This window comes from Mastigoproctus giganteus, chromosome 5 (genome assembly GCF_048544385.1).
Source record: "Mastigoproctus giganteus isolate SK-2022 chromosome 5, ASM4854438v1, whole genome shotgun sequence".
Taxonomy (NCBI): domain Eukaryota; kingdom Metazoa; phylum Arthropoda; class Arachnida; order Uropygi; family Thelyphonidae; genus Mastigoproctus; species Mastigoproctus giganteus.
This window is the reverse complement of record NC_143579.1, coordinates 202233607-202246959: the sequence shown is the minus strand read 5'-3', so window position 1 is coordinate 202246959 and position 13353 is coordinate 202233607. Positions and strand designations below refer to the sequence as shown.

The window sequence follows — 13353 nt, the reverse complement described above, 5'->3', positions numbered from 1 at the left end:
GCTGCATACGTGTGCTTTCTTGCATCACATGCCACTACTACTACTATGAAGATGTGATAGAGACATAATTTTGATATTTTTGGAATCAGTGGATCAATCTCCTCCTCACAATCTGCAACTTTTATTGCAGAGGGGAAAAAAATTTTTTTTTTTTTTTGTGTTGGCTAGTGTAATTAATTAGGGCTTAATAAAAAATCTAAAAATAAAACTGTATGCATATGCAATGAAAGAGTGAAACTAACACTTTGACAGAGAATGTCAATACTAATAGTAATTTATTTACTCTTTAAATCTGTTTAGTCACACAAGTTTATTTGAGTTTATTTGAACTCTTCAAATAAAAAACACTTTATTTTAGTAATAGTATTTGCCATATAGTGCAAGGAAGCCACAGACTTTTGCTGCACTGTCAAGAAAAAAAACAACAACAACAAAGTAGATAAGAAAACACAAATTATATGCTTTCCTCCTCACACAAGTAGATATCCAGTTGACCTTTGAATTTATTCAAACTGTCAGTCTCAACTACCTGCGAGAGCAACTTGTTTCATCTATTAATGACTTGCTGGCTAAAAGAAAACTTCCTACAATCTAATCTAAACCTCAAGCTCTGTAATTTGAATTTATTACCCCTAGTTCTGGAATTCTTCAGAACAGTGTTAATTGTAATGCAGCTCTGGGGTTTTTCCCCAACTCCACAATTTTTTAGAACAGTGAGAATTTCACCTTCATTCATTTTACTAATCCCTCTGAGGTGTCTGGTTGCCAAACTCTGTAGCCCACATAATTGGAGTTTTTTCTTATACAGTCGTCCTTCTGCCGATCTCACTATTCAAGTTGCCCGTCTTTGGACCCTTTCAAGAAGATCAATGTCTTTTCAGATGAGGTTTCCATGCTTGAACACAGTTTTTTTATTTATTTATTTATTTTTATTATTATTTATTTATTTTTTATTATTTTATTTTTTATTTATTTATTTTATTATTTTTTATTTATTTATTTTTTTTTTAGGCCCATGCCACTGAAATCTTAGGAAATTAGGTGGCAGGGCCTGCCAGAGTAATTACTTCTAATGCGATCCCTCTATGCCTGACCTGCCTCCTCGGGGTTAAGTGTGGGTAACAGGGGGGGGGGTCCCACTAGGGGCCCAACGGCTAAAAGGTCAGAGGAACAACACAACATGACACTACACAACATAAACATGTACCTTACACTTTTTAAAATCTCTGGCCTTCACAGTGTTCTGTGTTTCACAAACAGAGTACACAACACGGAGATGGGGGAAACCCCTTGGGCCGTTAGACAATGAACACTTTATTTACACTTTACACTTTAGTACAGGCAACTCTCGGTTTACGAATGTTCAATTTACGAACATTCGCTATAACAAACATCACAATCATCCAAAATTTCTTAAAGTCGTCAATAGATAGAATTCTTTATAAAAACAAAATTCCAAACATATAGTGAACATAATTGTAAGATTTAAATAATTAAACTTTTAAAAAATGTATTTATTACAATAATTATCAGGAAATATTTGAACTGGGCAATAAAATGGACCTCGACCTTGATGTGACTAATGTGATAGAGCTTTTGGACTCCCATTCTGAGGAATTAAGAACCAATGAAATAATTGAAATAGATAAACATCTAAATTCTGAAGTAACAGAAGAACCTGATATTCCACAGCTTCCCAGAACATTTACAAGGCAGAAAATGGCTGCAGCTTTTAAATCAATTTCTGAGGGGTTGAAGAAGACACAAATATGGAAAGAATTGCAAAAGTGAAAAGAGGTGTTTGACTTCTAGCATGCTACAGTGAGATTTTTGAAGAAAAAAAAAAAAAGAATCTAACTGTGCAATCTTGTATAAAAACATATTTTAAAAAAGTGGAAAACTCAGCTGTTTCTTCATTATCAGATGCCCTTCCATCTACCTAATCTGCACCTAGTGTCACTTATGTGGAAAATATCAAACACTGATGAAGACATTGACGAATAAAAGCTGAATACATATGTATGTACAGTATATATATTATGTTAGTACTCATTTTCTTTATTTCTATTTTGTAACTCTGTTTTTAATTAAAATTAACAAGTACGAGATCTTGTTTTTTTATTCTTTTTTATTTTATTTTACATTGTTTACGATAAACCATAATGCATATATACATTATAATAAAACGTAATGTATAGACCATTCGATGTTAGGACATGGTTTAATGCTTTAAAATGGCTGCTAATTTATACGATACATATCGTAAAAGCTCAGGAATGCAAGATACACATACCGAACAAAACATATAATGAACAATGTCTTGGAATGGAACTCATTTGTAAACTGAGAGTGCCCGTATTCCAAATCGAGGATTTAATGTCAAACAACGTTAACGACAAAATTATTTTGTAGTAAATGTTTTTGTAATTAACCAAAAAAAAGTAATCTAACATTTTCTTGGTTTACCGGAAATGTACTTTTGGCCCAAGCTAACTTGAAAAATGCTAGAGAGATACAGCTATGTGACATGATATGCATTGTTATTTGTATAAAGTAAAACTCAAGTTGTCTCAAAACAAAACGCACTTTTGTAGTTAACATTGTTTGACACTAAACCTTTGAAATGTGGTCTTACAATTCCCTTATACAGTGGGATTATGACCTCCCTAACTCTACAGGACAGTGTTCAATAAATCATCAATAGGACACCATGAGCCTGGCTGCCTGTTTACACTGTTTAGAAAACAGCCATATCTGCCCGTATTGTAACTCCCAGATCCCTTTCCTCCTCCACTGTTTTTAATTCAATCCCACCAAGTGTATAATCTATTTGTGGGTTGTTATTCCCCAAAAAATTTGAGGGCAGTAGCATTAAAACATGCCACTTCTCTGACCATCTTTGAAGTCTGTTCGAGTTATCCTGAAGAAGTGCTGCTTAGAACTAATTGACAATTCTGCCAATCTTTATGTCATCTGCAAATTTTGACATCACACCTTCTATCCCTTCACTGATGTCATATATGAAAAAGAGAAATGACAGTGGTCCAAGAACAAATCCTTGAGGGACTTCACTCCTGACATTACACCAATCTGAAGAATAATCATTAATCACAACTCTGTTTTCTGTCCTGTAGCCACCCAGCAATCCATCTCAGAATCCTCCCAGTAATCTCAACCTGTTCAAGCTGAATACAGTAACCTCTCATGAGGGACCGAGTCAAATGTTTTGCTAAAATCCAAAATAGCTATATCGAAATTACTCCCTAAATCCAGCTCATGAGTAACTGTGTCAAAATAGCCTACTAAGTTAGTTAAGCATTATTTACCCTTAACAAAGCTGTTACATATCCTTCAGATCTATCTAAATGTCCCTGGATTGCACTCTTAATCACTACCTCTAAGATTTCTCTCACCACTGAAGTCAGACTAACTGGTCTGTACATTGGTACATACATTGGCACTTCTCGAATCCAGAGGAATTTCCCCTGAGTCCAAAGGCTCCCTCATAATTAACCTCAATGGTTCAATACACTCCCTCGCTCTCTTCCTTGAAACTACAGGGGTGTATGTTATCAACTTTGGGAGCCTTGCTCTATTGCTCAAAAGTTTTTCTAATAAACAATCATCTGTAATTATGACATCACTAATTTCATACGGCTCAGCTTCACTCTCACTGCCTCTTCTCAGCATGAAGGGTCTTTCGTCAGTAAAGACAGATGCACAGTACGTGTTCAGTTCATCTGCAACATCAGCTAAGTTGTCTAAGACTTGCCCACACCCAGTGCACAAGGGTCCAATCTGATGTGCTTTTTTCTTCCTTGTATTCACATACATGAAAAATTCCTTATCCCCCATTCTTTGCTCTCGTAGTCAATATTTTCTCATATGCAGCCTTCGCCTCCCTGACCTTATTTGTGGTACTGTTACATTTCGTTTTTATTAAAAAATGAAATGTAATAGTACCACAAATAAGGTCAGGGAGGCCAAGGCTGTGTATCACAGATCGACTTATACTTGTTATAGGCTTCAGTACTTTTCATTGCTCTGTAACTGTCCCATGCTATCTTGTTTTGCTCTATTTGACCAGCCAGCTCCGCAGTCATCCATTTTGGCATCCAACTCCTGAAATATTTTCTTAATGGTGTATATGCGTTCATGGCTTCTGTGATTTTTGAAGTATTCCATAATTCAAATGTATTTGCTATCCCTTGGCAATCTGCCCAGTTCACAGATGCCATATAGCAGCTTGAACTGACAAAGTCCCACCTCTTCTGAAGTTAAAACCCATGCCTTTACCTTTACTGCAACATCTTTGTTCATCTTCCAGCTGACAATTGCATGATTACTTCCTGACAATGGTTCCTGTACTTTAAGTCCTATGATGTCATCTGAATCGTTAGTAACAACAAGGTCAAGAATATTCTCACCTCTAATACTTTCTCTAATATGCCAGTACAAATAAAAATCATTAATTTTATTTTAAAGTTTTTCCCCATCATGAGGTTCCCTCCCACTTATTCCAATCAATTGGGGCAGATTAAAGTCATCCATAATAAGATATTCATGCTTCCCATTCCATCTGCATGTAAATATTCCCATCATATTCTTCACAGTCATCTGGTATGTAGATTACTCCCACTCTTATTGTTCCTTTGCTTCTGATTAACTCACGCCACACAGATTCTATGCTGGCAGACATAACTTCAGACTCAGTAAAAGCTCTTTTCGCACTCAGGCTGCTTTTGATAAGAAACATGACCCCTTATGTCTTCCCTATCTTTCCTAAATACATTATACATACCATAGTGGAACTCATTATCACCAATTTCTGGGTGGCACCACGTTTCTGTTAGCCCTATTATATCTGCATTAGTTGTCCTAACCAGGAGTTAAAAATTCAGTCATTTTATTGACAATGCTACTGACATTACTGTAGACACAGTTGAGACTATGTAATCTTCTATAGTTTACTACCCTGACACACCCCTTGAAGTTATTTAGGTTTGTATCCCAAGCTATATCTTTCCTCTCATTTGATTTGAAGTTATTTAGGTTTGTATCCCAAGCTATATCTTTCCTCTCATTTGATTTGAAGTTATTTAGGTTTGTATCCCAAGCTATATCTTCCCTCTCATTTGAAACATTGCTACCCTTAGCACATCTTTTTCTTTCTTTCTTTTTCTTTTTTTTTTTTTTTTTTTTTTTGCAGAATCAGTATATACCTAAGGGGTTTTTTTTTTTTTTTTTTTTTTAAATCAATATCATATACAATTAGGGTGTATTCAAAATTCAGTTTAACTTATTTCGTGGCAACTGATGGAAATGATATTGAAACATTACTTGTTGACAGTGACTTTAAATGTCACTTCTTCAATACACTGAAACTTATACCTAGAAACTTATACCTTGTTCTTATACCTAGATTATGAATATTAAGTTGCAGCCTGCTCAGCATTAACTTTATCAGTTGATATGCAATATTATCCACCTTCAGTGATAAAAACTGCCTCAGAAGACAAATTTTAGTGTCTCTTGAATGTACTAGCTGTGTGGTACTACATTCAAGTTAGTGGAAAATGAAAAAGATCTAGGGTAACTGTGCAATCAGATGTGAGGTTTACTGAGCAGTGCAGACCGGCTGCCAGGATAGCTCATGGAGTTTTGTCAATGATATACTGGAATTTTGCTATCTTGGATAAGGTGAGGTGATTATCCCATTGTACAAGGAAATGATCGGGCTGCATCTTGAGTACTGCATATGGGTCTGGAAACCTCATATTAGATCTGCTTTGAATGGGTGCAGAGAAGGGCAGCAAGATTGGTGAGGGGAACAAAAGGGTATTCTTACCAAGAAAGGCTTTAGATCTGCAAATTGTAGGTTCTGGAGACTCAAGCACTTGTGAAGTGATCTGATTAAGGTGTTTAAGGCTTTGAATGGATTGAGCAAGCTCAATGCTTATGGCATTCTTCCTCTTGCTCAGACTATACACACATGAAGGGGCATAAATTCAAATTAAGGAAGGATGATTGCAGGATGGATGTGCAGAAGTTTGTCTTCAGCCAGTGGGTGGTTGATTAATGGAACAGACATCCATCTTTTGTTATGGAAGTGGGTAATTTTAATAAATTCAAGGAAGAACTAGACACACTATTGGGGGGACAGACAGGTGATGTGGGAAGTTTTTTTTTTTTTTTTTTTTTTTTTTAACCCAATTTATTTTTGTCTCTATTGAGACAAAAGAGAATACAAGCTTTCTTTTTCTTTTCTCTTTATAAGCTTGCTTTCTTGAAGTTTTTTTTTTAGAAGGGGGGGGGGGAGAGACTATATTGGTCCACTTGATATGAATGACAAAAGTACTGATGATTATGTACAGGTTGCTGATAAACTGAATAAATATTTTGTGTCTATTCTATTCATACGTGAAGAAAATTAAGAGATGGGGACAGCAGAAGTGTATAATACTGACTGGATATTAAATTATTTTATGGCGACTAAAGGAAGCTAGAAGAAAAATTGTTAAACCTAAAAGTGAACAATGAACCTAGCACTGATTTAATCTATCCATTTCTATCAAAAGCAGTAGCAAAAGAGATAATCAAACCTTTGGCTATAGTTTAATCTATCTTATATAATATATTTATATCAGAAGCAGCAGCAAAAGAGGTAATCAAACCTTTAGCTATAGTATTATGACCTTGGATTTGGAGGCAGTTCCTACAAATAAGATATGTGCGATTGCTTTTCATATTCACAGAGGTGCTTCAATGGGTGAAGCAAGTAATTACAGTCCTGTAAGTTTGACTTCAGTGCCAGGAAAAATGAGTCATGGCCACAATACAAGATCATCTGAATAGGAATGGTACTATTAAGGCAATCAGAAATATGTTGTGATTAAGGCAATCAGAAATATGTTGTGATTAAGGCAATCAGAAATATCACAAATATGTTGTGTATAATGCACTGGCTATCTATGGCATTATCATAAAGGAACTGGATGAAACAAATAATATTTACATAATTCACTCAGATTTCATTATAGATAATTAAATGTTCAGAGACAGTAATTATAAAGGTCAGTAGGCGCCTCCGTAGCCCAGGTGGGAAGGAGCAGTACGGCATATACCCGGAGCAATATGGCCTTAGTTGCTAATGCTCCTAAAAACCAAATAACAAAAAAAAAAAATAAATGTCAGTCAGTCTTCAAGGACTAATGTTATGAGTATGGCCTAGTGCTTGGCATCTTACTGTTTCTAATATTTATCAATGATAGTCATGTAGGTATTTCAAGTTTAATGTCTAAAGTTGCAGGCAATATAAAGGATGGGCTAAAAAAATGTTTGTTGAGATACAACGTTTATAAATGCAAGTTACTGCATTTTGGGTAGCAGTAAATGGCCTCCATAGCCAAGTGGTCAGGAGCGGGAGTGCAGCAGCACACACTGTTTGAGTAGACCCGGGTTCAAGCCCCTGAGTGCTAAATATGGTCGATCTGCCAACCCGCACTGGACCAGTGTGGAAGATTATTGTCCATTTCCCTCAAACACGAATTGTTCAGGAGACTTCCATCCTGCAGTGAATTGATAATGGCTGTTGCTAATCACAGGATAAAACTACCATTTGGTGGTAACACAACAATCAACAGTCAGTAATGAAAAAATCCCAAGGATAATTGTATAGTCTGACATGACATTCTCTGAACAATGCAGACAGGCTATTAGGACAGCTTGTGGGGATACTGCCAATAATAATATACAGGATGTTTCCAGCAGGGATAAATTATTTATCTTATTGTATAAAAACAGTGGCTAGGACACATTTGAATGCTGCATACAGGTTTCGAAATTTTATTTTAGGAAAGACAGATCTGCTGGAAAAAGTGAACAGTACCTAAAACCTACGAGGCTTATGTCATGGAGAGGATTTTTACTTTTAAAGGCAAACCATTTAAGCACACAGATTTAAATTACAGCCATATCTTATGTATAGAGCAGAATTTAGTAGCATGCTTGATTTTCTTCCTTTTTACTTTCGACCTTTTTTTTTTTTTTTTTAAGATTAAGAATGGTGCAAAGCAACTCCTGAAACATCAAGCAGATCCCATCCCCCATTATACTTTTTTATGTAATTTATTAATTCTCCGGTAAATGAACATGTAATTTAGTATTAGCCATGTGGTGCAAGGAAGCCCTAGGCTTTTGCTGCACCAGCCCAAAAAAATAATTAATTAAAAATAAAGTAGGCATCTATCCAGCTGACCACTGAATTTTCCCAAGCTGTTCCCATATTTAGCAACTCACTGGCTAAGAGAAAATTTCCCAAAAATTGTCTCAACCTCTTCCCCAGGAATTTAAATTATTTTTATTCCATCATCATTGATTTTATTTTCTCCTCTCAGGTGTCCAGTTTACTAGGTCTGTATCCCACATATTCAAAGTCTTTCCTCATATAGATGCCCTTTTTGACAATTTTACCAGGTGAGTTGCTCTTCATTGAACCCTTCAAAGAAGTTCAATGTCTTCTTTTTAGTTTCAATCTCCATACTTGATCACAGTATTCCAAAAGTGGGCTTACAATTACCTATATCTACAAGAAAATGTTTTATAAATCATCAATAAGACACCAATGGCCTTCCTTGCTGACTATCTCCACTGCTTGGAGAACTTCGTGTTATGACTGTTTCATAATTCCCAAATTCCTATTTTCCTCTACTGTTTTTAGTTCAACCCCCACCAAGTGTATAAGTTATTTTAAGGTTACTATTCCCTAAGTGTAAGATCTTGCATTTTGCTACATTAAAACATAGCTGTCACTTAGCATTAGTAGAGGCATATCATGCAAGAAAGCAAGCTTCTATAGCATCAGCCAAAAAAAAACCCTCCCTGTTTCACCCATCTATTCACTCCAAAAGTTTGTCTAGTTCAGCCTTGAATTTATTTAAGCTGTCAACTTCCACAACGACAGATGGAAAAGTTTGTTTTGGCAATCAACCACCTGCTGGCTAAAGGCAATTTTCCACACATCTATTCTACAACTGTCTCTCCTCAATTTGAATTTATGACCCCTCAGGTGTGGAATCTGAGCTATTTGATTTGATTTAGATTTTATTGGCGCATTAGCTGGGAATCTGAGCAAGAGGAAGAATCCCATCAGACCTGAGCTTGCTCAAACCATTCAAGGCCTTATACACCTCAATCAGATCACCTAGTAGGTGCCTCGCCTCCAGACTCTGCAATGTATCCATAATCTTTCTTGGTAACAGCAACCCTTTGTTCCACTCACTAATCTTGTTGCCCTTCTCTTACTCATTCCAGCAGCTCTACATATTTCCTAAAATGTGGCCTCCAGACCTGTATGCAGTATTCAAGTTGTGGCCTAACCATTGCGTTATACAAGGGGACAATTATCTCCTTATCCCTGCTAGCAAAATTCCCATATATCATTTACAAGACCTCATGAGTTACTCTTGCAACCTTTTTGAACCAGGTGCCTCCGTAGCCAGGTGGGAAGGAGCAGCAGTGCGTAGCACACTCTTCTTGATTAGACTGGGGTTTGAGCCCGTCACCACCAAATACGGAGGATGCGGAAAGGTCAGGGAATAACCACCACATATCCTGGAACCTTTGAACTGCTCAGAAAACTTTCTCTGGTGTAGTGAATCATTAAGATATACACAATCTGGTGTTCTTTTCTATGCTATTTCTACTCCTCCTTAACAAATAAAATAACATGTCCTTCTTACATTACATATTGAATAATATTCACTATGAACTTTAATACTAATTTGTTTTTTTTTTTTTTTTTTGTTACAGAACTCGGCAAAAATTATCCGATCAGCTGTATTTGGGTATGATGATAAACAAAAAATCCGAGCTCATTACATGTTTCCACAAAATAATTTAATTATTACTTGTGTTGATATCCAGAGTGTTGAACCTGTAGATCAAAGGACTCGTGATTCACTGCAAAAATCTGTTCAGCTAGCTATTGAGATTACAACCCAGAGCCAAGAGGCTGCTGCAAGGTAGGTACTTGATGTATTGATGCTAAATATATTATATATTATCAAATCATTCTTGAATATTATGTTGTTTTTTTTTTTGTTTCCTGTGATATTGGCCTAAAGTTTGATTCTGCAAAGATAAATTGTATATCATTTGAAAAGCTGATTGAGAATATTTTTTTCTCAACTAGGAACCAAATTTAATGAGTTAATTCTTAAATACAAAATTAAGTAATTAATATATTTATGTAAACATCTAACTGACACTGTAAATCAGATATTATATAAACAAAAATAACAGTTGAAGCAATAGTGTAATGGATAAAGAATTTCATGTGTTTTACTTTGGGTATACCTCATCTTATCTAGCTGTACGCTCCCCCCATATTAGACAGAAAATTTGAACAAAGTGAATACATAAATGAGAGAAAGAGAGAGAGAGAGAGAGAGAGAGAGAGAGAGAGAGAGAGAGAGAGAGATAAATAAAAAAAAAAAAAAAGTTAAACTAACCACTAACCTTATTTTTGACCTATATATTATTATCCCTACTCATATCTTTAATTTGTTAATAAATATTTTTGAAAATTTGATTGGTGTAAGTGTTAGGAATTAGTACTGTGCTTATGTTTAGTATTCTTTTTAAAAATAATCCATATGCAAGGCAATTTAAATCCTACAATCCTAAAATAAATAGTAGGGTAAAATAAATTAGAAAAAATTCCCCTGTCCAAAACATTTTTTTTATGCTACAAACCACTATGGTCAATTTTATCCATAAAGTAAAAACTTCAAAAGATAATATTATATATGCAACTTAACAGACAACTTAAGCAACCTGAATATATATGAGTTTTCTTATCTATTTGAAATGTAGATAGTAGTTGGTTCCAAATGATTTGGATAGTGAAATTATCATTTTAGAATAATATCTAGAACTAAACTGGTTTGAAATTAGTCTTGATGATGTTAATACAACAAAATCAAGCTTTTAATTTTAGATTGAAAATTTTCTTTTGAAATTAAAAAAAAAAATTTTTTTTTAAATTTCAAAAAAATGTTTTATAAAGTATATGAAATTTCTCACGTGATTTTGATCTGGTCACTAGAAAATGATTTATATTTTTTAGATATTCTTTACTAGAGGCTTTCCCATTTCTTGCTTAGCCACTTGCCATCCTCTGCCTCATCAACCTTGCAATCACAGCATGGACTTGTCAAGGGATGATCTTGTCTAACCAATCTGATAGGTTACTATGACACAATAACAAAGGAACTTGATGCAAAAAATAATTTCTGCATCATATACTTATTTGGAAAAGCTTTTGACACTGTTGCACATAAAAGACTGCTACACATATTGGAGCAGTATAGTGTGACAGGTAAGTTGCTGCTATGGATAAAGGGATGGTTGAGTGGGAGAAGACAGAGTGGTTATCAATGAGCACTACTCTTCTTGAACTAATATTAGTAGTGTCTCCCAGGGTTAAGTGGTGGGGCCATTGTAATTTTTTTATATTTATTAATGATACTGATGAAGGCATATCAGGCTTGACATCTAAGTTTATAGATGATACAAAGGTTTTACAGGTAGTCAATCATAGTAATCATAGTATGCTACTGTAACAAGATCTGGACAAATTAGGCAGATGAGCCAAGAAGTCGCAGTTGAAGTTTAATATTGACAAATGCAAGGTATTTCGTATGGGGGAGCAGTAGTCCTAGCTTAACATACCAGCTGTGTGGTACTACACTCAGGGCAGTGGAGAATGAAAAATACTTGGGGGTAATTGTGTAGTCACATGAAATTCTCTTTACAGTGCAGACAGGCTGCTAGGACAGCTCATGGGTTTTGTAGTGACGTACAGGAATTTTGATAGCACAGATAAGGAGATGATTATCCCATTATATTAGGCAATGGTAAGGCCATATCTTGAGTAATGCATCTGGGAGCCTTATTTTAGGAAGGACATAGATCTGTTGGAATGGATGCAGAGAATTTAAAAAGAAATCTTTCCTGCTCTTACCGGGAAAGATTTCAGTTTTGCAAATTGCAACATCTGGAAACTAGGCACCTGCAAGGAGATATGATTAAGGTGTTTAAGGACTTGAATGGATTGAGTAAGTTCAATGCTGATGGAATTCTACCTCTTGCTCAGACTGCCCACCTGAGGGGCATAAACTCAAATTGAGGATGTGTATAAATTTGCTTTCAGCCAGAGTGGTAATTATTTGTTGGAACAAATATGCATTTACAAACAGCAGTTGAAAAGTTGAACATTATTATTATTATTCACTTTATCAAAGGTGTTAATGACATAACTAGAGAATGTACCAAAAAAAAAAAAAAAAAAAAAAAATGTTTATTTTTGAAAATGCATGACTAAGTGGAATAGACATGAGATTTTTTTTTATACAGACTATTTTGAAGATCTGATGCTGGAGCAACCAGGTGATGAAAAAGTTCAGAATTTTTGCAGTTACTTAATTGAGCGCATTGTGGAAGATGCTCAGTTTCCGACAGTTGTACGGCCCGGTCTAACTATTGAATTAGGAAGTAAAACAAATGCTTTTGAATTTAAATTCTTTCAATTTAAAATTTAAATGGCAGTTTTCTTCGATTGTGTCTGGCTATATTCATTTTCATGAAAATAACCAGTTACCACTATTACTACTACTAATAATAATAATAATTACAGATTTTCTTTAGTACTGGTTGGTGTGAATTGCTTTTTGAAAAAAATAATTTTTAAAATTTTGAAAGTTCTCTGATACTACTATCCCTTAAAAAAATTAACAGTATTAATTACATTAAAAAAAATGAGGAGTAAATCACACTACTAAAAGTTTAAATGGCAATTTGGAAATCTGCTTGATGAATATTTTTGATATTTTGTAATGTTTAGTGTATAATATTTTTTTTCCCTCACAGGCATGAAGCAGAACGGAGAGAACAAGAAGCTAAAGGTCGTTTAGAGAGACAGCGCATCTCAGATGAAGTAGAAGCTGAGAAATCTCGAAAGTTTTTGTTGGAGTTGCAAGCATCCAGTATCGCTGTAGAAAGCTGTGGTCAGGCCAAGGCCGAGGCATTGAGTCGCACAGAGGCACAGAGAATTGAAGGAGAAGCTGCAGTAGAACAAGCAAAACTAAAAGCTCAAGCAATGACAATTGAAGCTGTGAGTGAAAATTAATCATATTTCTTTACACTTTATGGTTAATTATGTTCATTCAATAAAAGTTAAAATTCAAATTAATAAAAATTAAAAATCATTAAAATTTCAGTAATTCTTTGTTTGTTTTTAGATATTAAGGAGAAGGCAGGTGAATAATATATGTGTATATATATATTTATTAT

General features: G+C 34.9%; 1 protein-coding gene across 2 annotated transcripts in view; it reads left to right on the top strand.

Moving 5' to 3' along the window:
* Positions 1–13353, top strand: part of LOC150086011 (major vault protein-like) — a 217597-nt gene that overhangs the window by 188756 nt on the left and 15488 nt on the right. For both annotated transcript variants that reach the window (XM_090374330.1, XM_090374331.1), the window contains exons 12-13: positions 9811–10022; positions 12931–13174. In XM_090374330.1, coding sequence (XP_090230456.1) covers positions 9811–10022; positions 12931–13174 — 456 coding nt within the window. The remainder of the gene's footprint in view (positions 1–9810; positions 10023–12930; positions 13175–13353) is intronic.